The sequence below is a fragment of the Citrus sinensis genome, chromosome 9 (genome assembly GCF_022201045.2).
Source record: "Citrus sinensis cultivar Valencia sweet orange chromosome 9, DVS_A1.0, whole genome shotgun sequence".
NCBI lineage: Eukaryota > Viridiplantae > Streptophyta > Magnoliopsida > Sapindales > Rutaceae > Citrus > Citrus sinensis.
In genome coordinates this window covers 25910856-25937075 of record NC_068564.1, presented here as the reverse complement: position 1 = coordinate 25937075, position 26220 = coordinate 25910856, and the positions used below count along the sequence as shown (strand labels likewise).

The following is a 26220-nucleotide window of genomic DNA, read 5'->3' as shown; positions in this document are numbered from 1 at the left end:
TTTTTTCATTCATACTTCCTCATACATAAAGAGGAAAACATTTTATTTTATTTTATTTTTGTGAGTTATCGTTTATTAAGTGTGGGTAATACTTGATGTAAAATCAAAATAACTAATTTAATTCTAAAGAACTGGGATTTTAGACGTTCGGTAGGTTGAAACTTTTCGAAATCGGCTGAGACTTTTTCATAATTTAAAAAACTCATATCGAGCACTATTACAAAATTTAAAGAAAATAAAGTTATTTTATAATCATACTTTGAAATTTTCCAAAAGACATCTGAGATCGTGTCCCCACATTAATCCTATACTCGATATCCGCCCATGCACAAATATTTTTACCATAGTTGTCCAAATTAATAAAGTATATACTCAGAGTATCACTTTGGACATGAAATAAATATATATTGTAACAATTAATAAGCTAAAATAGGAAAGTATGAGATGTCTTTATGCAAATAAAAATGTAATATATTGTAACAATTAATAAGCTAAAATGGGAACGTATGAGATGTCATTATCTAAATAAGAATGTAATATGCTGCTGATTCTACCTATCCACTTAACATTGTGTTTGACTGCTCAAATGTTAGCTTATGAGAGAGTTGTCTAGCTTATATCTTTGGTCCCAAAACAATTCTTATCCAATATATGAGATTTTCTTACTATACATAAACTAATCTTTAGAACTTCACAGGTCTGAGTAGACAGTACACTTGAGGCAGCATTAATTTCTCTTTCTTTATCTCCATGGATGATATAGAACCTCCTTTTGAAAAAACTTACCCAACCCTCTTCCATAACTCTACTGCAAAAGCAAACGATGAGAGGCTTGTCGCGGTGGATGAGGAATGTCAGCTTCCTTCGATTGACCTCGCTCGTTTAAATTTCCGGAGCTTTGACAAATGGATAGAAGAGATGGCTGAAGCTGCTTCTCAGTGGGGTTTCTTCCAAGTTATGAATCATGGAATCCCACAGAAAGTCCTCGAAAGCATGCGAAAGGAGCAGATGAAGATCTTTCATCAGCCTTTCCGAAAGAAGTCGGAACAAAATTTCATGAATTTATCAGCTGATAGTTATAGGTGGGGAAACCCTAAAGCTACTTGTTTGAAGCAGTTTCTATGGTCAGAAGCTCTTCACATTCCGGTTACTGATATTTCAAGACTGGGCGATGAAAGCAATAACCCCAGGTATTTACATTTTTTTTTTAATTTAACTCATGTACTCATTGAAACTCAAATCCAAAACCTGACGGGAAGGCCACTTCATACCACTGAAGATCCACAATCATTGATTTATTCATGATTTTCATAAATTTTTTATTTGATTAACTGTTCAATTAATTAATTACATGCATATAGATAGAGTTAGCTCAATGGCAGAAATTAAAAAAAAATTAAAAGAACCAGAAATTGGGATCGCTATGAAATCATATCGATTAGGCACTTTAGAATTTATGAATTCTTAAGGCAATTTTTCTGTATGGGATTTAATTACTCTTGACTCACGATTTTATATTTATTTTCACTAAACTTATTCTAGTAAAATGAAACTAATATGTGTGTGTTTGTAATTTTTATTGTATTTATGCATTAACGTAAATGTAACATTATTGTTGAGTTAACCTCGACTAAATAATTTTATTAAAAAAAGTATAGGATTAAACCAAGGCCATGAAGAACCAAAACAGAAAGCCAAAGAATAAAGAAAAATTCCAACAATCTTTGAATGTACAGCCTCTTGAATCGGTGAATATAAATGCAAAATGATTACTAAATAATGGCAATAAATCGAAAATAATATTATTAATTATTTTGAATAAGCTTTTATCCCATAATTACATGCTGAAAATTACGGATTATGCGTATACGTAGATTTGTTTAAATAAGAAACGATATTTTTGAGATTAAAGATTAACTTTTATTACCATTTACCTGCTCTTTACACTCTTTACACTGTGTGTGTCTCTATATATATATATTTATAATGATATAAAATGAAAGTACACATTGTAAGTGCGTAATTATGCCACACAGGACATAAAATTTGAACTATAGGGGACACAGAAAGTACTTAGCATTGTTCACTTTAATCTTATCGAACTTCTAACCGGTACTTCCCATTTTCAAACCTTATCCAAGTCATATCATGTACATGCCTGACATTACCTTGCCGCCTAACTCCTAAAAAGTTGCACAATCTCTTCATCATTCCATCCCTTGAAACATTCATGTGCTGATTTTGGTCATTTTAGTTAAGGGAGAATGACACTTAGATTAATAATACTTTTACCATGCACTCGGATTATTTTATAAATTTTAATAACCAATGTAGTATTTACTGATAAAACGTTTTGTCACGGGGAAAATTTGATCTTTTAACATACACATTAACTAGCTTTAATTTGTTTACCTATGCTCAGTAATCAATTTGTATGTTAAACAACAATCATATTTATCCATCAATAACATATATGTGTTTTTTAAAGTTTTAACACCATAGGCAAGGCAAAATGGGTTACTAAAAACTTAGGATAAGGAGATCAAGATAATGTATCAATGATATAATCTGGTTCACGTTAAGATCTTTTATCCTAAGTACTTCACCATCTTCTTCAGATCAACTATTGGTTTGTTTTCGACAAAAGCTGCGAATCTGGCTGAGAGGTTGGCCGAGTATTTAGCTCGTAACTTGAAGATCAAGTCATCTTACTTTCGAGAAAATTGCCTGCCAGGCTCCAGTTACCTTCGAATGAACAGATATCCTCCATGCCCGCCATCATTCGAGGTGTTGGGACTGATACCTCACACTGATAGTGATTTTCTCACCATTCTATATCAAGACCACGTCGGAGGCTTGCAGCTGAAGAAAGATGGACGATGGCTTAGTGTTAAACCTAATCCTGATGTTCTAATTGTCAACGTTGGTGACTTATTTCAGGTAATTAAATTATAATTTGGAACTTGTACTGAGTTTAATCAATTAAAAGTTTTTAATGAGGCATGCATATAATTTATGATATCTTAGGCATTGAGCAATGGAGTGTACAAGAGCGTTGAACACCGGGTGGTTTCGCATCCAAAAGTTGAAAGATACTCAGTGGCATACTTTTATTGTCCCTCATATGAAGCTGTGATTGAGAGTACCGAGAATATCATCGAGCCAGCAATTTATAGAAAGTTTAGTTTCAGAGAATATAAACAACAAATCCAAGAGGATGTTCGAGCTACAGGAAACAAAGTAGGCCTCTCAAGGTTTCTCTTGTAATAAGAAACATTTTTTCACTTTCCTTTGTCAAATATTTAAGAGGGATATAGGTAAAAAGTTAAGAACATCCAATAACGCAGGATGCAGCATTTACATATACTAAGCTGCTTAACTCTCCTTCTACTCTTGTTATACCTCTTTACATGGTTAGTAATTCAATTGACAACCGAGTTCTTTCTTTTATATAGATATATATTATTATAATGAAAAGTTTACAATCTAACATTTAGTAAGACTACTTAAATCAAATCTACAAAGTATGGCTGAAAATTATATTTTCATTAATATTCAAGAGACATCTCCTCTACCCACGTAAAAAATCTACCTCCATCAATTATATAATTGAGCATTGAGATCGAAAATAATGAAAACTTGCTCTCGCAATTGCGAGGGTTGTTTGGGTTTGGCAATTGATAATTGGTTTAGCTTCCATTATTTTGCCGAAAAATATGACCTGATATGAACCTAGGTCATGATTTTTACATAATTGTTGTGTGATAACTATCAATCAATAGTATGTATCATCCCCAATATTATGTATCGGCCGGCTCTCTTCTCTTGCAACAGCTGTTATCAATCAATGAAGTATTGCTGGGAGCAGGTTGATTTTAGTTCACGTGCACACGACCGTTATAGTTATGAATGCACTCAGTGGCTAGCAAAATGTTTACTAGCATCCCTGTTTAGTTTTGAGACAGGAGCGTTATAATTTTAAAGTTATAATATAAAAGTGTTCAGTAAATACTAGTTGTTTGTAGTTTGAAAATTAAGTGGAGTTTGTTCCATCATTTATGTGATAAAAACTTTATAAGATATTTATTATTTTTGTTAAAATTATTATTTAATAATCATATTTACTATACATTATTGATTTTTATTTTATAATTATAATTTTTTTTCCACAACAATCATATCTTTTTAAACTACAACATTTCGTTCCCAATGAGAACTTAACTAGATTACTTATTATATGATATATATATATATATATATCCCCACCATAGTTGTAGATAACCTACGTACGGACGTGCAGACTTGATTATTGTTGTTTTTTGTTTTCTTCGTTGCCGACTACGGTGAAAGACAAGTCGTCTCAGTTGGCAAGTGGCCACACAAACAAACACTGCTTGTGTTTCCCAATTTAATTTTAGCCATATGCTCCAATGTCCTTCTTCTGAAAACCTGTCTTACGGAGAGACATTGAAATGACTACTAATTAGTTTTCCTCCGTCTCTCTTTCTAATTAATTTCTTTTTTCTATCTTTCTTTCTTGAGATCAAAACTCAACATATATTTACAATTCACAATTTGTTAGATCAAGTCTATAATGCCATAACTTAGATTTCTAGTCTTACTAATATATATAAGAAAGATAACGATATATCTACCCTAGCCAGTTAAACTGAAGAGGAATACGAGTCCCAATCATTGGATTTTTGCCAATTATATAATCATCCATGTAAATTTTAAGAAATTGAGATCAAATTACATATTAGATATGTGTAGTGCGATACATACGAGCGTTATATATAATTATTTAGCTTTTTGATAAATATCACGTAGTTTGGAATGGAAATTTTTTACTACATCAATGTAATTAAGGTTAATTTATCATTTGTTTTAAATATGTATATATGTATTTGAGTACACGTCATTTTATCATATAAGTGTACGTTGATATATATGGTTTACTCGAACTCTAACCAATTTGTGTAGGGTTGGCAAAATCCGGATCCGGATCCGGATCCGGATGTAGGTGCATCTAGTTCCATTTCCGCATTACATTTCCATATCTGGATTTGGATGTGGGTAATATTCACAATGGATGCGGATGGATATTCCGGATATCCGAATCCACAAAAATAAATATTCAAAATTTTAATATATAATTTAAAATTTCAAAATTTTAATATATAATTTAAAAATTCAATAATTTACCTAATAATATCAAATAAAATTAAATCATAATTCAATAATTAATAATTCAACATGAACAACATACAACAATATCATAATTTCACACATAAAATTTAATTTTTAATATATATTTTTAATTTAAAATAAAATTTAACTAGACCCGGATTCGAATCCACACGGATCCTTACTTTCTACATTCGGATCCGCATTTTTTAATATGTGAATCCAAATCTTCCGGATCCTTGCAGATGCGGGCTAGAACCGAATTTTACTGTCATCCCTAAATTTGTGTTCATAATTAAAGTTCATGATAAAATGGGGTTCGTTGTTTGTTCATTTTAACCAATAAATTACTTCTTGTTGTTAGATGTAACCGAAGAAAGAAGACAATTTGTTTATGCCAACTGAGGAGTATACCTTTGTATTTTTGAAATTTTTATAACAATAATATAATTTAGTTAGTTATAATTGAAACCTAGAGGATAATTTACAAAAACTTGGAAATCTACGCCAGCTAGAGGCGAGACCTCTTGCCCATTTATAAGATGTATCCTATAAGGTTGTGTTTACTTGCTGGAGTGGGAGTGAGGAGTGTGGATTCCTCCCACTCCAGCGTTTACTTGATTAAAATGGCCACAGATTGGGAATCCCACTCCGTGGGCCCCACTCATTTTTGGAGTGGGGAGTGGGAGTGGGACTCCCATTGGGGGAGGTGGGAGTGGGAATCCACTCCCACCTCTCTCCTTTTTACCCTTTAATTTAATTTAATTTAATTTAATATTTTATAATTAATAAAATAAAATAAATAATATTTATTTGAATAATAATATTATATTTAACTAAATAATAATTTACATTGATTCTAAGTTAAAATTATTTTAAAATAATATTATTACATTAATAGAGAATTAATAAATATAATATTATTATATTTATTTTAAAAATAATAGTACTATATTTATTTAATATTAATAATAATAAATAGTTTATTCTAAGAAAATATTAATTTTGTTCTAAATAATATTATATTATTATTTTATATAATAATAAATTTAATATAATTATATTAAATAAAATAAAATAAGGTTTCATTTTATATTAAAATTAATAATTTATTGTTCATAATTAAGAATATTAATAATTATAATAAATTTACAAATATAATAAAATAAATATTATTCATTAAATATATTTTTTATTAGTTTTGTAATTAAAAACTATAATTCTTTAAATAAGGATAAAATTGTAATTTGAAACTATTTACTCCCAATCCAAGACAAAGTAAACACATAAATTGGATTCTGATCTCTATTCTATGCTTCCATTCTAGTGTAAGTAAATAACCTACTCACACTCCCACTCCACACTCCTAATCCAAGGATTTCCACTCCAATCCAAAAAGTAAACACAGCATAAATATTTTCATGAGTATATTATTTTGTTTGGGCCCAAAGATAAGGCCCAAGTGGTAAACCTTCAATTTGGGCTCTTTTTTCCTGCATGGTTCTCAATTATACCTGCCTCGAATCTACACGTACCACAGTTACATTACATATAGGCAGATTCTACCCAAGCTGAGCCCAATATTGTAAAAAGATCACGGGTTCGATATTTCCCTCACTTTCCGCGTAACAACACACCAATTATTTACAAAAGACTAATGATAAAATTACAAATTTGTATGCAAATTAATGAGAAATAATTGTATTAATTTGATGAAAAAAAAATATTTTTATTTAATTATTATAGTTATGTCACATAAATTTATATAGAAATCTGTGATTTTGTTATTACTCTTTATAAATACTTGTCGCTCAAACCATCTCGGATTATATAAGCGATACACATTACACGTTCTTTGAAACATATTACATTTTCCTTCTTTTTTTTTTTTAATCAAGAGAAAACATATTACACTCTTATCTTAGACAAACTACTAACCTTTTTCTCTTATTTTTATTTTATTTGTCTGTTCAGGCATGAGTATGCCACTTGCAAGATTCTGAGTAGTCAGATCAAGTGTGTTGACTGTTGACTTGACCAACATATCTACAGCTTAATTGTTCCAAAATTGTAATTGTGCCTATCATTCCCAACTTCAAGATATATATATATTTTTAGTAATTTTCAATTTTTTATAAATTATACCATAAATCAAACGCAATGATTCAATCACCGGAACAGCCCCAAATTCTCTCATCCCCACCAACCGCTTTGCACCACATGGCCAATCATAATACGTATACAAAAATCATCCGCGCAACTCTATCAAACATAAAGTAAAAGAGAATAGACAAATAGAATTATCCCAAGTGTCTTCTTTATGAAGAAAAACAAGACAGCCCCTTATAAGTCCCTTCTCTTTATTCCCGTTGATTCTCCATCTTCAGCATATATCTCATTTCCCTTCTTCACAATTTGCCCTCCGTTTGATCACTATTTACAACTTTGCCCCTCATGTCAGAAAACGCCGGTGGGTGCTGCCGTTGCTGCTGCAGCTTCATCTTCACCCTAGGGCTGACCTCACTCTTCATGTGGCTGAGTCTACGCACTTCCAACCCCAAGTGTTCCATAGAAGGATTTTACCTTCCTGCCCTCGACAAATCATCAAACAACCGAAACAACACGACACTTCAGTTTCAGTTAAAGCTCGAGAACACCAACAAAGACAAGGGAGTCTACTACGACGACGTAAACGTCACCGTTTATGACTTCCCCAATCGAAGCCACATCATCGGCACGTCCGTGATTGGGAGGTTTTATCAGGGGCACAAGAAGACTGCTCACAAGAATGGAACTGCGCCGACCGATCAGAAAGTGGTTTCCCGGGCGGTTTTTGCAAATGGGTCGGCGGTTTTCCGGGTGGATTTGGTGACGGCGGTGAGGTTCAAGATCATTGCATGGAAGACGAAGAGGCACAAGATCGCTGTTGGGGCTGACGTTGAAGTCAACGTTAATGGTACCAAAGTCAACAAAAAGAACATTAAGCTCAGTTCTTCAGGATCAAATAATGTGAGCTATTATTGTTGTTGTGTGGGAATATTGTTGTATTTTTTTGTCTTGATTTTTGCTTAATTTTAATTTTTAATTTTTTGTGTTTTTATTGAAAATTTTGAAATCGTTGTCTTAGGATTAATTTGTTGTGTGAGCTAATTAATTAATGATGATTTTTTGAAAACAGAAATTATTGTTGTACAATTGGCAAATTTCAGTGCTATATATATATTAATAATTTTATATTGACAATGAGTTGACTTATGGCTCTTTGCAAGTAAAAAAATTGTAATTATTATTCTTATTTCTTTCTTAAAAAAGACATGAATTTTTAATCATGTTTAGTAAGTTGTTTTTTTTTTTTCAGCACCCATTTGTTTAATGATACTTCTTTTTCCTTATTTTTAATTTGATGCCTCTTGAATCATAATATATTGGTGAAGCAGAGAATGGTTGTTGGACCAAATGGGCAAACATGTTCCTCAATTAAATAAAGAAAGAGTTGCCAATCAATAAATTTCAACAAGAGACATCATCACTGCCAAAATCATAATGATCTCTAACTCATCTCGTCTTAAATGCTACCGACTTAAAGTTGGTCCAATGTTGCATCTGTTAGGCACTTGTTTTGTTATTTTTCAAAAGGAAAAGGAAAAAGAAAAAATAGTTAATATGCATAAATATAAGAGTGGAGGGTACTCCATGCTGACCGTGCATACCATCGGGAACGTTGTCGTACACAACGGATCATGTGTCATGATTTTATTAGCCGGACTGTAGGGTGCCAGCCAAAGGAATCGTGACACGTAGGTCAGATTTCTAAGAGCGAATGCTCTATGATTGATACCCCTCGAAGAGTTCCAGGCAATTTCACCAGGGATGATAAGCAGAAGCTTTTGGTACGCGTTTTATAATTTTGTTCATATACTACTTGACTTAGTAGAAAAGCAATTTTTTGATATACACAGGAAGCTTCAGAGTATGTTCTGTCAATATTAAATTATGAAGTGTTTATTGAGTCAGTAAGAATTTGATTAATCAGCACACCAAGAAAATTTCTTAAACAATTTCTCAGATTGTGATGTCAGATCACAAATTGTTTTGCGAGGATCTTTCGCATTCAAGTTTCTTAACATTTTTAACTCATGCAAAATGATTTATGGAAAATTGGAAATCAAAGAAGCATAATCCTCGTATATATACATATAATACTTAAAACAATCCTAACTTCTGAGACGGCCTAGATAACGTATGCAGCAATAATTGTGTAATTTTCATCCATTTTGTGGCGCTACTCTAGCGGAAAGGCGAGCTGCCGCCTTGTGGTTTGATGAGAGAATAGTAAGCCCCGCCGCGACTCAAGGCAACGAGTTCATTGTGTGATCCTTGTTCCACAACTCTGCCATTCTTGATAACAGCAATGGTGTCTGATTTTTGTATTGTGGAGAGCCTGTGAGCTACAACTACACATGTTCTTCCCATCATCATTTTCTCAAGTGCTTCTTGGACTAAGCTTTCTGATACGCTATCAAGTGCACTTGTAGCTTCATCCAAAAGCAGAATTGATGGGTTCTTTAGTATTGCTCGAGCAAGTGCAATCCTCTGCTTTTGACCCCCTGATAGCTGAACTCCTCTTTCTCCACAGTATGTGTCATACCCATCTTTCATTCCACTACAATTAGGAAAACAAATTCATATGATCAATAAACAAGCTGATGATACATATATGAGGGTCTTGTGGGCTGAATTTGTGTCTTTCAAGCTATTAGTATCGTACCTTATGAATTCATGAGCATTGGCAAGAACTGCTGCCTTTTTTATCTCGGATTCTCTGGCATCCGCTTTTCCATAGGCAATGTTTTCGCGGATGGTTCCAGCAAAAAGGGTTGGCTCTTGACTGACCAATGCAATATGTGACCTTAACTGTTTCAAATTATAGTTCCTTATGTCCTGTTCATCCATGAACACTGATCCCTTCAATGGATCATAAAATCTCTCAAGTAGGCCAATAATGGTAGATTTGCCGCAGCCACTCTGTCCCACTAGTGCTACTGTCTTTCCTGCTTCAATTTTAAGACTCAAGCCTTTCAAGATCATCTGATCAGGCCTAGTTGGATAAGCAAAGAACACATTCTTCAGCTCTATGCGCCCTCTCATCTGCCTTTTGATGTCTCGGCCCTGTGGGCTGTCAGGATCAATCTCACTTCTCCGGTCTAGGATTGCAAAAACTGATCGAACAGCATTGCTTCCTTTGGATATGTCAGAAGTCATGCTTCCGGCTTCTGCAATGACATATGCTGTGAATAGCAGTATCAAAAATGCTTGGAAAAGGTGTTCCGGGGTTATTAACTCTTGTGTCAAGAGCCTTCCACCGTACCAATAAGCCAATGCTGTTGAGGCTGTGTTGAAAAATTGAGAGCTAAACAGGCCAATACCAGAATACCAAGAGTGTTTAAGACTCTCCTCTTTTGGACCTCTCAAGGTTTCCTTGAATAGCCCCAATATTCTTTTCTGAGACGAGAAGGCAGTTATTGTTCTGTGGTTAATTACAGCCTCACTCGCCAATTGGCTTCCTTCTTTCTGTGCTTTTCGTGCCTTTCCAGCCATACTCTTCATCAAGACATTTCTTGAATAATAGCTTCCGATGACTAATGGCTGCACCGCGATCATCACAAGTGTAAGCCTCCAAGAAAGAACCAGGCCTACTATGTAGGAGAAAACAGAACCAAAGATTGCTTGAACCAGCAATGACATTCTATCCCCAACAAGGGATCGAACCACATTGGCTTCAGTAGCTAATCTTGCACAGATGGCTGCACTTGTATTGTCTTCTTGATCAAACCACCCTATCTCAAAAGTCATAAGCTTTCCTAGTAGTTTCTCTCTCACTCTTTTTGTCAACTTTTCTCCCATAACTGAAAAGCTGTAGTGTTGGAGAAGGCTGGAGATGAAATTGAGAACAGCAACGCCTAAGAAAAATAGTGACAAGGTTCTGGATTTGGACTTGATTTCGGACTTGTCAGTTCGGAAGTAAATTGATATAAGAGAACCGACACAATAAGCATTTATTGGTTGTACTGCTCCAGAACCTATTGAAGCTATGCATCCTAGCAATGCACTTCCCCACTCAGGCATGTTTATTTTGAGCAAACGCCATTGTGAGGGTGTAGCATAACTTGATTGATCGATCCTATCGCCTAGACTATCATCATCAGGATCATACTGTATTGTATAGGAATAGGGTGTGCCCACAGAAAGTGCTGGGCTGAAGGGGTTTAAAGCTGGTGTGCTTGCAGCACTTGACCTCATGCTCATAGGACTTGGAGCAATAGTCCTCTTATAGAGATTTATTGCATCCATTTGATGGCTGAAATCATTGAAAGTGTCATTGGAGGTGTCATTTTCCGATGCCATCTGCTGCAACTCTACCATCTGATAGTATTCTCCACCTTCCCCGCGATTCATCAGCTCATTATGTGAACCAGATTCCACCACTTTGCCAGCTTTCAGAACCATGATCAGATTTGCTGTTCGTATTGTTGAGAGGCGGTGAGCAATTATCAGTGTTGTCCTCCCTTTTGATACTTTATCAATTGCCTCTTGTACTATTCTTTCAGATTGTGCATCTAGTGCACTAGTGGCTTCATCAAGCAGCAAGATCTTTGGGTCCCTGATTAGAGCCCTTGCAATTGCAATTCTCTGCTTTTGCCCGCCAGACATCTGGAATCCAAGTTGGCCAACCTGGGAAATGACAAAAATTCATAAATTGAAGGGTGTTTTCTAAACTTCTGGAGTAAGAGCTTTTTGGACTAACAAGCTAAAATTTTCCTAAGTTCATAACTTCGTATGACTGTGAGAAGTTGCAATCTGTTCTGCCATTCTATAAAGGAAAATTATCTGAAACAAATCATTCAAAGTACTTCAAATAACTATTTTTAAGTCTCTACTTATTGAAATTGCTTAAAGCTGAAGTTAATATCCCAAGAGCAGGAACCTAAAAATATTGGTTGAACTGAGACAGAAGTAAGCTTACTTGAGTTTCATATCCATCTGGTAACTTGGTGATGAAGTCATGTGCATTAGCAGCCTTAGCTGCGCTGATCACATCATCCATGGAAGCTCCATCCTTCCCAAAGAGTATATTCTCTGTAATAGATGTTGCGAAGAGGACTGGTTCCTGATTAACTAGACCCATTTGCGATCTCAGCCACTTGAGGTGAAGTCTCCTTATTTTGTATCCATCCAAAAGAACTTCTCCTTCAACAGGGTCATAAAATCTTTGAAGCAATGCTATGGTTGTGGACTTTCCAGAGCCACTGCCACCAACAAGTCCAACAGATTTCCCGGCTGGAACTCTAAGATTCAGTCCTTGTAAGACCAGCGTATCAGGTCTTGATGGATAACAAAAATAAACGTCCCTGAATTCAATCTCCCCTCTAACATATGACAACGCCTTCCCCATTTTATCATCTGTGTCTATAGCAGGAGTCCTGTCAACCATTTCAAAGATTCGAGTAGCAGCAACTTTTGCCTCAGTGATGGCACTTAAATTTGGGAGTGCACCCAAAACACTCCTGCAAACAGAATAGAAAGTATTCAGTTCTGAAACTGAATTAAGGTTTAATTGTTAACAATCAAGCCTATCATTAAGAGTAGTTAAAGGGAAATTAACTCACAATCCTCCCATGATGATACTGACTCCAGCAACAAAGATAGAACCTCCTTTTTCTCCCTTTTCAGTGACCAAATAAGATCCTACCCAAGCCTGAAAAGCCCAACCTACATAAATCATTCCCATGCTTCCCATCAACAAACCCTTTATGAAACCTTGCTTTATTCCAAGTTCCATAGTCTTCTGAAGAGCATTGCTGAATCTAATTAGGGTTTCGTGCTCCGCTACATATGAATATACTGTTCTTATGGAAGAAACTGCTTGTTCTGCTATCCCACCAGCAACCCCATATGACTCAATCATCTTCATTATGACTCCCATCATCAGCTTCCCAAATAAAAGTCCCGGAACTATGAACATTAGTGTTAAAGGAAGCGCTGCCAATGAAAGTCTCCAGGATAGTATGAAGGAAAACAGGAGGCAGAAGAAGAAAGTTGATAGATATGCAAGGGTGTTGGGTATCTACATGAACGAAACGAGCATATTATTATCAGAACATTGTCACAGACAAACTACTCTACACATTGCATCCATTTCAAGATTGATCACCGAGTTATCAGGTTTACATATCACAGCATGAGTAGCTTCATTACTATAAACATGCAACCAATACGAGGAAAGAATCATGATACTAAAAGCGAACCTTCTCGCAAATTGCAACTTGGATTGAATTGGAGTCATTAGAGATGGTCGAGACAACTTGGAAGGTTGTGGAAGAACCTTGCTCTTGAGTGTCAAAGAAACCAACTTCTTGTCTTAGGACAGATTTCAAGTACTCCATTCTCATTCTGGAAGTCTGTCTCTCCGCAGTTCTTGTCCAACAAAGTCCTTCTACAAAAGCACAAATTCCAGGACAAAAAAAAAAAAAAAAAAAGGTTGACTCCAGTTTATTATGTCCGAATGACCAACAAAAAGATAGTTAAGTGTTTCAACTTACCAACAAAAGCAGAAAGTCCAACTCCTATAGCAACATAAAGCAGCCTGAGCGTATACTGAAAAACAAAAAACATTATGGTAACAAGTTATTATTAGCAAGGTAAAGTACTAAAAATGATGAAATTTACAAACAGGACTCAAAATACATACCTTATCTACAGTATCATTCGACAACGAGCTACTACTGGGATTTCCATAATCATTGATCACAAAGCTAAGCACAAACACCATGAGAGGATACTGCATTCCATCACCAATGCTGCCTATAGTTCCAAATAACATCAACAACTTGTCTTTGCCATCAGCATATCGAAACAAGCCATCATTTCCCCCCATTTTTTTTCTTTTTAATCCTCCTGGTAGAAGATAATATGTGTAATTTTTCAAAGTTGTAACAACTTCATTAGTACTTCTTCGTTCTAACAGAGATTACCTTTTATATTCTTCATTCTTGTGCTCTGCTCTCATTGGCTGGCCCTTATATTTTAAATAATTGTTTTATGCTAGCCGGCGATTAATTGTTTTTACATCTTGGCAGCTGGGACAAGAATTTATTATGCATGGTTTCCATAATTCCAGTACATGCTATTCATGTTTAATGACTTACTGTTTGTTTTGTCCACATACTGATCTAAGTTCTTGTTAGAATTATTCTAAAATCTGTATGATCATTGTTGACGTTAATGTTTAGCTGGTGATGACTGACTGATAAGGACCTTAATTGATTTGACAATTCTGAAGCAAAATGACTTTGTGCACACCTTCATGCACGGCCAAAGCAAGGCAAATTACTTTGGTTTTATTATAGTATTCATATATTTTCATATTTACTTGGCTTTTTCGTTCACTTTGCTCTTGCCTGCAACGAGCACACTCTTCCAGGGGTTAAAAAACAAATTGTTATGGCGATTAGTAAGAATTTTTCTTCCTGGAACGGCAACCCAAGACACATTTTCATATTAAATTATTACTGACAGTTCTGTCTGTTTTACATCTGTGCAATTGTTTTTACTGTGATGTATTTTCTCTTGGGTTGGACCAGCAAGTATATTTTCTTGTGGCCGACTTGCTATACGTGTACTTTTAGAAAGATTCTATGCTTGCCTAGGAAATTTAAATCTTTCAGAATTTGATATTTAGAATACAAAAAAATGTCTTGTACGATCGAACAAGAAGTTTACTAACCACACAAGATACCATAAGTTCCCGTAGGTCTGACCCAATGGTTTTAAACTAATTTTATTTGACTGTTTATTTGAGTTCGAATTTTTTTAAAAAAAAAAAGAGGAAGAAATAAAAAATTTTGAGAAAAAAAACTTTAATCAATTTTTTTAGCACTTGTAGTGCTTATATGTTAAAGAAAAGCATTTGTTATGCCAGCTTTTCGAGTTGCAATTTATTGCAGCCAATGATCAAGAAATTATGTGTTTGTGCTAATGTATTCTTCATAGCTATTAGGAAATACTCTTTTAGTCTTAGATTTTTGCATGATTTTATTTCTGAATCAACACCATTTATTTGTGTCAAACTTTTCTAGTGCTTAAACTTACAAATGTAATAATTCATATGCCAAAACTTCCGATGGCAGACAGAAATTATCAAATTTCTTATCCTCTCTGCTTAAAATTTTACTTGATCTATAGCAATGGCATCCTTTTATCTGAGTTGCATGTATGTGATTTATTTATTTTATATATCAAATGATTGTTTTGTTAGTTTATTATAAATTAAAAATATTCCAATACAGGACGTTGGATTTGTTAAAATCTGAAAAATCTATTGAAGAGTGTGATCTGATTAATTGTGAAAACCATTAAATCACATGTTTTATTAATATAATGACATTATACTATTAAACCGTAAGATTTAATAATTTTTTAAAATTTAAATAAAGTTCAGAATTTTGGACTAAATCAACACTATATTATAAATTAGCCCCTTCTCTTCTTGTATCTTTCTTGCATGCATTATATGAAAGGAAGGATGGAAACAAAAGAAATGGAGAAGGGATCAATGAATTCTCAGCAGAAAACAAAATATGATCAGTTGAAACTAATTCCTCCTCAGAATGAGGGCCACTTGGTACGTAGTAATTGAGAAATGTTGCAATCATAAAAATACTTTCATATTAATTTCTTCGAGCATGACTTGTTAACTAAATACTTTCATATTTCTACAGATACGTTTCACAAGAAAAACAACATTTGTATATATCTCTCGTTTTTTTATTATTAGCAGGCACTACTGTAATTTTCTTTTTTCCGAAGTGTATGTAGTGTTTACACACAATAATTGAACAAGGTAGGCTTGGTCAAACCTGTAAAAATTTTCCCATGACTCATAAAACTTTAGCATGTGTAACTATTAGTGACTATGTTATTAGACACTGGCAATGGAGTCCCCTTAAGTGGCTTGACTGAGTTTGCTCCCTAGTTCAAGTGGCAGGGAAGTCGTCTTTGTTGGAAGAACATATGCCTCCCGGTTCGAGCGGGGACTTATAGTCTGGGTTGTGGTACGGGCTTAAAGGTGCCTCCCACGATTGAGGCCCTTCCTAGGATACCTCGTGATTAAGACAAAAAAAAATTAAGTGTTCAATCTTAAACGTTGTCCTAAATATTGGATTAAGTCTGATGTGACCTTATATTTACCCTCAATGTATCCACGTGTCATTCTATTAATGGTCATCTTTTACCTTTTAAATGCAAAATCACTAACTTGAAATAAAAAGGAAGTTTGACCAGATTCTTTGCATCAAAAGTATAATTAGGGTACCTTTCATCAAAAGATTATATATTGATACTCACAACCTCTCTAATAATAGATTGTCACGTGACACTATTACCCATCATTGTGCTCGTCTATTATAACCTATACACACACACACACACATATATATATGCATATATAGGGGCGGATCAGCAGTCCCTTAAAGTTACATTTATTTTTACACTAATTTATAACCATTAGATTTACTACACATCAACGGTCAAGATTTTAAGAATTTAATAATATAAATACTTAATAACAATAGTAATTAATGTATTTTTCTCTCTTCATAAGTTTTCATCTAAAACTTAATTTCTCTCTCCTAATTTTTCTCGGTAATTTTTTCTCTTTCCTAAATTTTCTTAATTTCTTTTTATTTTTCTCTTCTCATGGCTAAGCATCCATTGAATGTAACATAAAAAATAAAAAATAAAAAATCAACAGTTAGGAATGGCTTGCTTATGAAATTATCAGGCCTCCCATTTTCAATACACCGAAATCCTTTGTATGAAAAAAAAAAAATTACAATCTGCATATTAATACAAAGGGTACTTCTCATTCCATACCCAATCACCACCATCAATCAAATCACACCCATTTTAATTCTCACTTAAAAATTCAACTCTCCTCTTATCCATCATCAACGCTCCATCAACTTTCAGTCACTTCAACCTCTTTGATTTGCCCATAACTATGTACCCTTAAAGTGCTGCTAGGTATTGAGAAGGACAACAGAAACGACATTCTCTCCTGCCATTTCTCCTCTCGTTCCTCTCACTCATTAAACATTAAAAAAATAAATAAAAATGAATAAAAAAAATGGTGTGAAATCCATCTTTCACTTTTCTCTCTTTCATTTTCCCCAGCTTTCACTTTCCTCTTTCTTTCACTTTCGTTCTCACGCAGGCTTCACTTTCACTTTCCTCAGTTCTCACGCAGGCTTCACTTTCACTTTCCTCTTTCTCAACTTTCACTTTCCTCTCTCTCTCTCACGCAGGCTTCACTCTTCACTTTCCTCTCTCACGCAAATCATGACCTCCCTCTCCAGCCTGAGCAACTGTTCACCACCTCCTCCCTCCAGCCAACAACCAGTCACGGCCTCCTCCCTCTCCCCCTCTCTCGGCTCTCTCGGCAAACATTAAGTGAGCGGTGGATTTTTTCAGCTTGTTCTTTTTGTTTTAATTTTCTATTATGTGAAAGATCTAGCACGTATTGTGGAATTTAAGCTTTTTTTTTTTTTGGTGTTGTTGGTGGGTTTCGTTGGAATTTAAGCTTCTGGAATTTAAGCAATGTAAATTTTGTTGTGGGTTATGTTATGAATTTTGTTTTATTTCAATACTATTTGTTTTAGAAATTTTGGTGGGTCTCGTTGGAATGTAAGCTTCTGGAATTTAAGCAATGTAAATTTAGTTGCGGGTTATGTTATGAATTTTGTTTTATTTCAATACTATTTATTTTAGAAATTTTGTAAATTTAATTTTTATGAAACTGAATATAATGTTAATTATTTTGTAGGAATGGAAAATTTTGAAAATGAGCGTGTAATTGAAGATGTGCCACTGGAAAAAATTTGAGCCAACTCTTGGCATGTTATTCAATGGTTATGAGGAAATGTTTGAGTTTTACAAAGCGTATGGTAGACAAGAAGGATTTCCTGTGAAGAAGCTAACAAGTAAGAAAGGGAGCGATGAGACTGTAAAATATGCGACATTTGCATGTGGCCGTAGCGGCAAAGCAGATAGTAGATCTAGTAATATGCTGAAGTTGAAGCCTGTTGTGAAAACTAGTTGTGAAACTAAAATTGGAGGTTGTGTAAATGAAGAGGGAAAATGGATTCTTCGAACTTTAAACCTTCAGCATAATCATGGATCGAGTCTGGACAAAGCAAGATATTTCCCTTGTAACCGTAGAATTAGTGCAAGTGTAAAAAAGCGAATTGAAATGAATGATTCTGAGGGAATTAATATTGCTCAAAATTTTAATTTTATTGTTGTCGAAGCTGGTGGGCATGAAAATGTGTCATTTTTAGAAAAAGATTGTAGAAATTTTATTAATAAAGCAAGACGATTACAGCTTGGAGAATGAGATGCTATGGCAATTTTAAAGTACTTCAAGACAAAACAAGTTGAATGCGATAGATTTTTTTTTAACATTGATTTGGATAAGCAGGATCGATTGAAGAATGTATTTTGGGCAGATCGGAGGAGTAAGGCAGCTTATAAATATTTTGGAGACGTTGTAACATTTGACACCACGTATCTTACGAACAAGTATGATATGCCGTTTGTCCCTTTTGTTGGAGTTAATCATCATGGGCAGTCTATTTTGTTAGGATACGGATTGATTTCTCACGAGGATACGGAGACATTTTACGTGGCTATTTGAGGCATGGCTATCATGCATGTCCGATTCTCCTCCCATTGGTATTATTACTGATCAAGATAAAGCAATGTAAAAGGCAATTGAGAATATTTTTCCTACGATTAGGCATCGATGGTGTTTGTGGCATATAATGAAGAAGGTGCTTGAAAAGTTAGGGGCTTTTAAAGAACATGAAGGTATTATTTCTTTGTTACTTTCTGTTGTTTATGATTCGTTGAGCCCTGCTGCATTTGAGGAAGATTGGAATGACATGATTACAACATATAATTTATGGGATAATGCTTGGTTAAATGGTTTATATGATGAGAGGTATCGTTGGGTTCCATGCTATTTAAAAGACAGTTTTTGGGCATGAATGTCAACAACGCAGCGAAGTGAAAGTATGAATGCATTTTTTGATGGGTTTGTTAACTCAAAAACAAATTTAAAGCAGTTTGTGAAGCAATATGAAAATGCATTGCGAAGGAAAGCTGAATTGGAATGGCAAGCATATGCCAAGTGTTTCAGTAAAAACACTCCGTGTGTAACAAGATATGAGATAGAGAAACAAGTTGAGAAGATGTACACAATTGCTAAGTTCAAAGAATTCCAGCAAGAATTAAATGCACTGATGTATTGTGATATAGTGGATTCTGTTGGGTCAATTTATGAAATCAGTGAATCACTTGGACAAGGAAAGAAAAAAAACTTTGAGGTTGCGTTTGATGAAACTGAATGTGAAGTTAGTTGTATCTGCTTTAGGGGAATTCTTTGTAGACATGCCCTTTCAGTGCTGATACGGCATGGTATTGAAATACTTCCAGAGATGTACATTTTATCAAGGTGGAGGAAAGATGTGAAGAGATGTTATAGTAAAGTGAAAGTTAGTTATGGTATGCAGAATTTATCCATTCAACAAGAGAGATATGACAAAATATGTACTGATTTCACTGAGGTTGCAAACATAGCTATTGATGATGAGAGTAGTTATAAATTTGTGTTGGATTTGATTAATAAAATAATGAAGGATCTGTCCAAGCAAATTCGGTGTGCAAGTGTGGAAACAACAGCTATTGGTGAAGTAAGTTGTAGCAGCAACAACATCGAACATGTAATTAATGATCCAATAACGGCACGTCGTAAAGGGCATCCTCCTCGTTTGAGGAAACAATCTTCACTCCGAAAAAAACCTGCCCAAAAGAACAAGACAGCCGAAAAAAAATAAGGTTTGTTTGAATGCATATATATGTTTTATAATTTCATTTTATCTTTTATCTTAATTTTTTCTTAATTACATTGTATATTATAATTTTACAGGATTTGTAAGAAAATGTTTCAGCATCTTTTGAAATGGCTAATGAAGTCTCCACACAGCAGAGCAACATGGCAATGATATATTTTTTTGAGTTTTTATTATTAATGTTAGTTCAACTATTTTTAACATATGTAACTAAGTATGTTGTTGAGTATATGTAGACGTTTCACGAAGGAAGCAATGTAAATGCAAATCTCAATCAGCACGGGAGTTTAGGCTATTATAATGTAAGAAACAAATTCACAAGTAAATTTTAATTTTACAATTTTAATATGAATTTAACAATTTTTTTTTGGTACCTGTATACCCATTTCAAGTTGGTGGAAATAATATTTACCAGCCAATTCCTTATAGCTAGCACACGGTAAGTATACTTATATTTATAAATTTCTTAATGCATACTTATATTTTACGTTGTCAAATTTTTATAATGTATAATGATATTTTAATTTCTTGTGTATTATAGCAACCAGTCCCACTGTATGCTTTGCAGTCACATTATTCTTCTCCTTCGATGACGTATGAAGGATCTGCAAGTGGGAATTTTCAACAATTGTTACATCAACAATGTAATGAAGACAACAATCGCCGCAATTGATGTTTGACTTATATTTGTTTCGATTATTTTCATTATCATTTCAGTTAGATTTGGCTTGAGACGACAAATTTATGTTTGACTTTAACTTGTTTCGATTATTTTCACTTACATTTGTGTTAATGTTTACGAGTATTTTCACTACAGAATAAATTTCCTTTCACTACAAATAATTCCTTATAGGTGACCCAAAAAGTTTCCTTTCAATTTTCTTTACTTCACTAGCCAACAGCGGAAGTGTAATTAATGATTTCCTTTTTTCTTTGTTTTTCTTTGTGGGTTTTTGCTGTATTTTTCAGTTTCTATTTGGTTGACAATTTCTTGTGTTATTGTATTGGTTGACGGTTTCTTGTGTTATTGTGTTGGTTATTGTGTTGGCATTTGTTTGTTGGCATTTGCATGGAATGATAGAACTGTCTGAATTAGGATTTAAGTTAGAAAAAGTGGCAAATTAAAAAATCATTTCAAATGTTTGGTTATTGTGTTGTTTTTGTTTGTTGGCATTTGCATTTTTTTTCATTTTCCAATATATATGGTTTATTATTGGGTCCGTTAGCAATTGTTGCATTTTTTTAGATATGAATTATAATTACAATAGTAAATTCAATTCATAGTACAAATTAAAAGAATTTAAAAAAAATTCTCGAATATAAAACATAGTAAAATAATTATATGTATTCTAATCAAATCATAACATGGTGTTTGTCTTCTGCGAAGTTCATCATTAAACAATCCCCTCTGCGCTTTACATAATTGAAACTTAACAGACAACCATTCAATCTCCAATGCCAACTTTTTAACTTCCTCCACTAACAAATCAATTTTCTCTTCACTACATTTATGGTCTTCTTCCCATTCAAATTTCTTACATCCTCTACATTTTCAAAAGTTGTAATTTGGATTCTTTGTAGTACGTGACGTGAACAACTCTATTTGTTCATTGCATTCGTTACATATTTGCAATGAATTCCGAGTTTCATTTGTACTAGATGACATCGTCATTCATAAACTACTTAAACTGCCAAAATATAAAAAAACAGCAGGCATACAATCCTAGAAGTTAAAAACAGAGCAAAGCAAAAATTACAGCAACCATGCAATTAATCGATTGTTAAAAATAGAGCAAAAATTACACCAAGCATGCAATTAATCCACTATAAATTGCCGTTATATCCAAAGATATTTGATTCCACATATTCTTTTACCAAACAATTACATTTTTCCACTTCATATGACAAGAACAAACAAACCATTATATCCCAATTGACAGGAACCATAAATTTCAAACAAATGTTTAATAAACCATCATGCCCGCAAAGATGACTTCCTTCTGAAAAAATATATATATATACGGGTACAAGTTTCAATTTCAACCACTTCCATCAGAGAAAGAACAAGCAAAGAAAAATGTAAAACCAATTAGACGGCTGAAGTAAATGATTTCATCAACAGCTTAAATCAACAATGATAGTGCCAGTAAATTATCTAATGAACAAAAATGACAAAATCAACCCTTGCAAATACATACAATTGACATAAACCTCAAAATTGTTGCAATTTCCTCAGCACTGATCAAAATTGATTCTTGCCCATAAGGCTAACACATTTGCATTTTCAAGTCATTCAGATCTAAATAACAAAACTCCAACTGACAAAAGTTCTTAAATTAGATCCAAACTAGAAAATATCAAACAACTTATTAATCGCAGAATAACCAAAAAATATTAAACCAAACAGAACAAAACCGAGAAAATAAAAGTGTCAAAAAAATTAAATGAAACAAGAGCGACAAACAATGAGAGCAAAGACATTGTTTCCCAAAAGCAACAAAAAAATAAAAGACAAATAAGATACCTCGGAGGAGGAGGAACAGCTAGCCAGCAGCCTTTTCATTAAAGAACTTTAGTCCAGAAAAAAAAATTACTAGTGCAGAGCCTTCATTTTTTGTACGAAGCAAAGGTAATCGAGATTACTAGTGCTAGGGAAAGGACCGTGAGGGAGAGAGAAGCGTCGGGGGGAGAGAACCGTGAGGGAGACATAAGCTGGTGAGGCAAGCCGGAAGCGTGAGGGAGCTTCTGGAAGCGTGAGGGAGACAGAAGCTGGTGAGGCACGCCGGAAGCCGCGAGGGAGAGAGGAAGGTGAGGGCTGGAATGGAAAGTAGATAAGATTTCCCTTTGCACGAAGCGATAAAGCAGTCTTTCTTTATTCATTCTTTTATTATTTTAATGTTTTATGTAGCGAGAGGAACGAGAAGCGAAACGGTAGGAGAGAATGTTGTTTCTCTCGTCATTCTCTCGTTCCTCTCGCTCTTTAGCATTTTCCTTTCCCTCTGCACGAAGCGATAAAGTAGTCTTTCTTTATTCATTTTTATTCATTCTTTTATTATTTTAATGTTTTATGTAGCGAGAGGAACGAGAAGCGAAACGACAGGAGAGAATGTCGTTTCTCTCGTCATTCTCTCGTTCCTCTTGCTCCTTAGCATTTTCCGTACCCTTATTCCACTGCTTGGTAATCCAAATAACAAAAACAAAAAAATTGTACACATCGTAACAAAAAAAAAATCTAAGAACCCCCATATACGGTCCTATTAGCCTTAACCTTTTAAATTTCTTGAAAAAATCATTAACTTTGAAACGCTTCATTGTCATCCTGAGATGGATTCTTAAACATTAGTAATAAAAATTAAATTTTGGATTTTTTTAATGATACATTCAATGGGTAAAGACTTAGCAATGAGAAAACTTAGGAGAGAGAAATTAAGTTTATAAGGAAATTGATAAGGAGAGAGACAGTACATTAATTATTGTTATTGTTAAACATTTATTTTATTAAATTCTCAAAATCTTGACCATTGATATGTCGTAAATCTAATGGTTATAAATTAGTATAAAAATAGATATAATTTTAACGGGCTGCTAATCTGCCCCCATATATATATATATATATATATATATAACCCATCATAAATATAAATTGCATATGTTGACTTCATGACGAGTTTTGATAAAGTAATTTTAAAATCCGAGTTTCTTACCATCATGATTGAGAAAAATTTCATAAAATCGATCACTGCGAGTGGTGTGGAAGTGTCTTGATGGACAACGGACAAACCGATGCATTTCGCACGGCCCAGCCCAGTGGGCGAAGTAATAAAAAGAGTTGGGCTGGATTTTTGTCATTGATGCAATTTTGTAAAATAGTAAAACGTTATTACATGCCCATAAATATTTCATAATGGCATTTCATAATTATAATACACGTGTATAACACTACAACCTTAATAAATTAATAACATTAGGATCATGAAAAAATTATTAATTTAGTAAAAATTAGTTAATTGATATTTAATAAATTATTATTCGGACAGGTATTCTTGGTTTGTAAAATATGATCACATTCATGATAATTTTCTTTTTTTCATAGATTTTTCCTGATTTGGTCTAATATATGCATCAATTATGTTTTATTTTAGTAGTACTTAATTATTTTAAATTGAGAGTGATAAAATTCTTATAGGGTTTTTATTTTCTTGTGTTAAAGATGGTAGTTCTACTCTAAGTTAGGGATGACAAAACTCAGGTCCGGACCTAATTATGACAATGCCCAAACTCGGCCTGGATATATTTTTTAGACAACCAGGCTGGTCTTAAAAAGCCCAACATCAGGCAGGGTTTTTTAATTTAGATTTTTATGCTTGGATTTTATATTTTATAATATTATATACGTATATTTTTTTTTATACTTTTATAATTTTTAAATTTATTTTAATAAAATTGGACATGGAAATATAAACTTTAAATGCTTAAAATTTTACATAAATGTAATAGATGGGTCAAATGAATATAATTATTTAAAATATTATATATTTTAAAATATTTTTAAACAAAATTCGGGTTCCAAGTCGGACCTCAGGCTTATCAGGTGATGCTCGGAACTGGCCCGGTCTCATCCCCAGGGCTGGGTATTACCTGGCTTGCATCACCTAAGTTTAGCCTGAGTGGGTGTTTTTGACACCCCTACTCTAAGTTTTAGATTAATAACAATATATTATAAATCTATAACATATTAAAAAAAAAAAGAAATTGAAAACTTATATGTTCTCGCCTTGTTGAGACTATCTACTTTACTATCTATGCATGGACATGGGCAGGGTTAGCAATGGGACGGGATTGGCCAAAATTTGTCAATCCTAATTTTGTCCATCCCAAATAGTAAACCAGAATAAAAAAATGTGTCTCAATCCCTCTCAATTAAAATCCTAAATACCAATTGGGATCCCTAATCGTTCTTGGATCACATAAGTTTGTTATCATATGCTGCAGATTATGTTATAAACGACATGTTATATGCATGTGATCAAGTTATCATACTTTTATGGCTGGCATGCCATATATCTTTTATTTTTCAAACAAACGTATAGTACACATAAAACTAACATGTCAAATTCATGTGATTCATCAAACCGATTTGTTGTACTTTTTTAAAAACCTAGATTTTAGGATTTTTGAATGTCTCAAATCTCATCTTGAACAATGAATCAATATAAATTGGGCCCCGAGTCCCAACTTAAATAGTAAATTAGGACAAAATTTCATACTGAAAGGGTCAGATTTGGAATCCTGATTGAGATTTGGGAAATTTTGCTAATCCTAAACATGAGAGGCAATAGGCAAAATTTAGAATTAAAAACCAAGAGACAAATTTGAGATATGTGATAAATTTGTGGACTAATTTATAATTTTTCAATAATTCTCATTGCTTACGTGAAATAGGGTTTGAAGAGATGCTAGTCAAGCCTATAGTGCTCTATCATATAATAAATAGTGGATCCTAAAATAGAAGTGGTGGCCGATTAAATTTTATATAAAAAACAATGACATTATTGTACGAATACTCCATCATAGAAGAGGGATGGCAAAAAAATTTGATCTCATCTAAAATTTTTAGACTTTCACCCGAATTTAAAAGTCAAGGGTCACGTTCAGGCTTAAATATTAAGGCCCAATCAAATTCAGGTCAGGTTCGGGTCCTACATGCCCCAACTTGAACTGAACCGACCCTAACATTTAAAAAAATTAATTAATTTTTGTTAATGAGGATAAATCATAATGAAATAAAGTTAAATAATTAAAACATAAAATAATAAAATAGTCAACAGAAAAGTTAAAGTGCAAATTTATAGACTTTCATCTAAGCTATTTTACATTTAGTTAATTTTTATTTTCAATAAAAATAAAAATTTGTATATTTACCCAATAGTACACGAATAATGATAAAACCCTAATCAAATTTTATGAGAGAGTGGATCTTTCATATATTAATATAATAAAGAATTAAATTATCAATTATGGGTATATTTTTTGAAATTGATTAACTGTTATATTAATTAAATATATT

General features: G+C 33.5%; 4 protein-coding genes across 4 annotated transcripts; 3 read left to right on the top strand and 1 right to left on the bottom strand.

Annotated features, from left to right (window-relative positions):
• The first annotated feature begins 496 nt into the window (after nt 1–496).
• LOC102610164 (gibberellin 2-beta-dioxygenase 8) lies at nt 497–3327 on the top strand. The gene is made up of 4 exons (XM_006475167.3): nt 497–504; nt 726–1190; nt 2619–2940; nt 3028–3327. The coding sequence occupies exons 1-4, from the start codon at nt 497–499 to the stop codon at nt 3265–3267; spliced, it is 1035 nt and encodes a 344-aa protein (XP_006475230.2). The 3' UTR covers nt 3268–3327.
• A 4151-nt stretch (nt 3328–7478) lies between these two features.
• On the top strand, nt 7479–8296 carry LOC102630232 (protein NDR1). The gene has a single exon (XM_006475151.4). It carries the CDS (start codon nt 7642–7644, stop codon nt 8257–8259), a length of 618 nt encoding a protein of 205 aa, XP_006475214.1. The 5' UTR covers nt 7479–7641; the 3' UTR covers nt 8260–8296.
• On the bottom strand, nt 8260–14165 carry LOC102630534 (putative multidrug resistance protein). The gene is made up of 5 exons (XM_052434516.1): nt 13494–14165; nt 12855–13312; nt 12212–12752; nt 9956–11919; nt 8260–9850 (listed from the first exon to the last, which is right to left on the bottom strand). The coding sequence occupies exons 1-5, from the start codon at nt 13635–13637 to the stop codon at nt 9475–9477; spliced, it is 3483 nt and encodes a 1160-aa protein (XP_052290476.1). The 5' UTR covers nt 13638–14165; the 3' UTR covers nt 8260–9474.
• A 5124-nt stretch (nt 14166–19289) lies between these two features.
• LOC112497950 (protein FAR-RED ELONGATED HYPOCOTYL 3-like) lies at nt 19290–21244 on the top strand. Its single transcript, XM_025097806.1, has 3 exons — nt 19290–19994; nt 20695–20764; nt 21123–21244. Exons 1-3 carry the CDS (start codon nt 19290–19292, stop codon nt 21242–21244), a joined length of 897 nt encoding a protein of 298 aa, XP_024953574.1.
• The last annotated feature ends 4976 nt before the right edge of the window (nt 21245–26220 follow it).

Coding starts and splice junctions, on each gene's coding strand:
- LOC102610164 (XM_006475167.3), top strand. Junction 1,191..2,618: donor GATGAAAGCAATAACCCCAG/GTATTTACATTT, acceptor CATCTTCTTCAG/ATCAACTATTGGTTTGTTTT. Junction 2,941..3,027: donor ACGTTGGTGACTTATTTCAG/GTAATTAAATTA, acceptor ATGATATCTTAG/GCATTGAGCAATGGAGTGTA.
- LOC102630534 (XM_052434516.1), bottom strand. CDS start 13,637: ATGAGAATGGAGTACTTGAAATCTGTCCTAAGACAAGAAGTTGGTTTC. Junction 11,920..12,211: donor CAGATGGATATGAAACTCAA/GTAAGCTTACTT, acceptor GTCATTTCCCAG/GTTGGCCAACTTGGATTCCA. Junction 9,851..9,955: donor AATGCTCATGAATTCATAAG/GTACGATACTAA, acceptor TCCTAATTGTAG/TGGAATGAAAGATGGGTATG.
- LOC112497950 (XM_025097806.1), top strand. CDS start 19,290: ATGTCAACAACGCAGCGAAGTGAAAGTATGAATGCATTTTTTGATGGG. Junction 19,995..20,694: donor AAACAACAGCTATTGGTGAA/GTAAGTTGTAGC, acceptor TGTGTATTATAG/CAACCAGTCCCACTGTATGC. Junction 20,765..21,122: donor GACGTATGAAGGATCTGCAA/GTGGGAATTTTC, acceptor TGTATTTTTCAG/TTTCTATTTGGTTGACAATT.
- LOC102630232 (XM_006475151.4), top strand. CDS start 7,642: ATGTCAGAAAACGCCGGTGGGTGCTGCCGTTGCTGCTGCAGCTTCATC.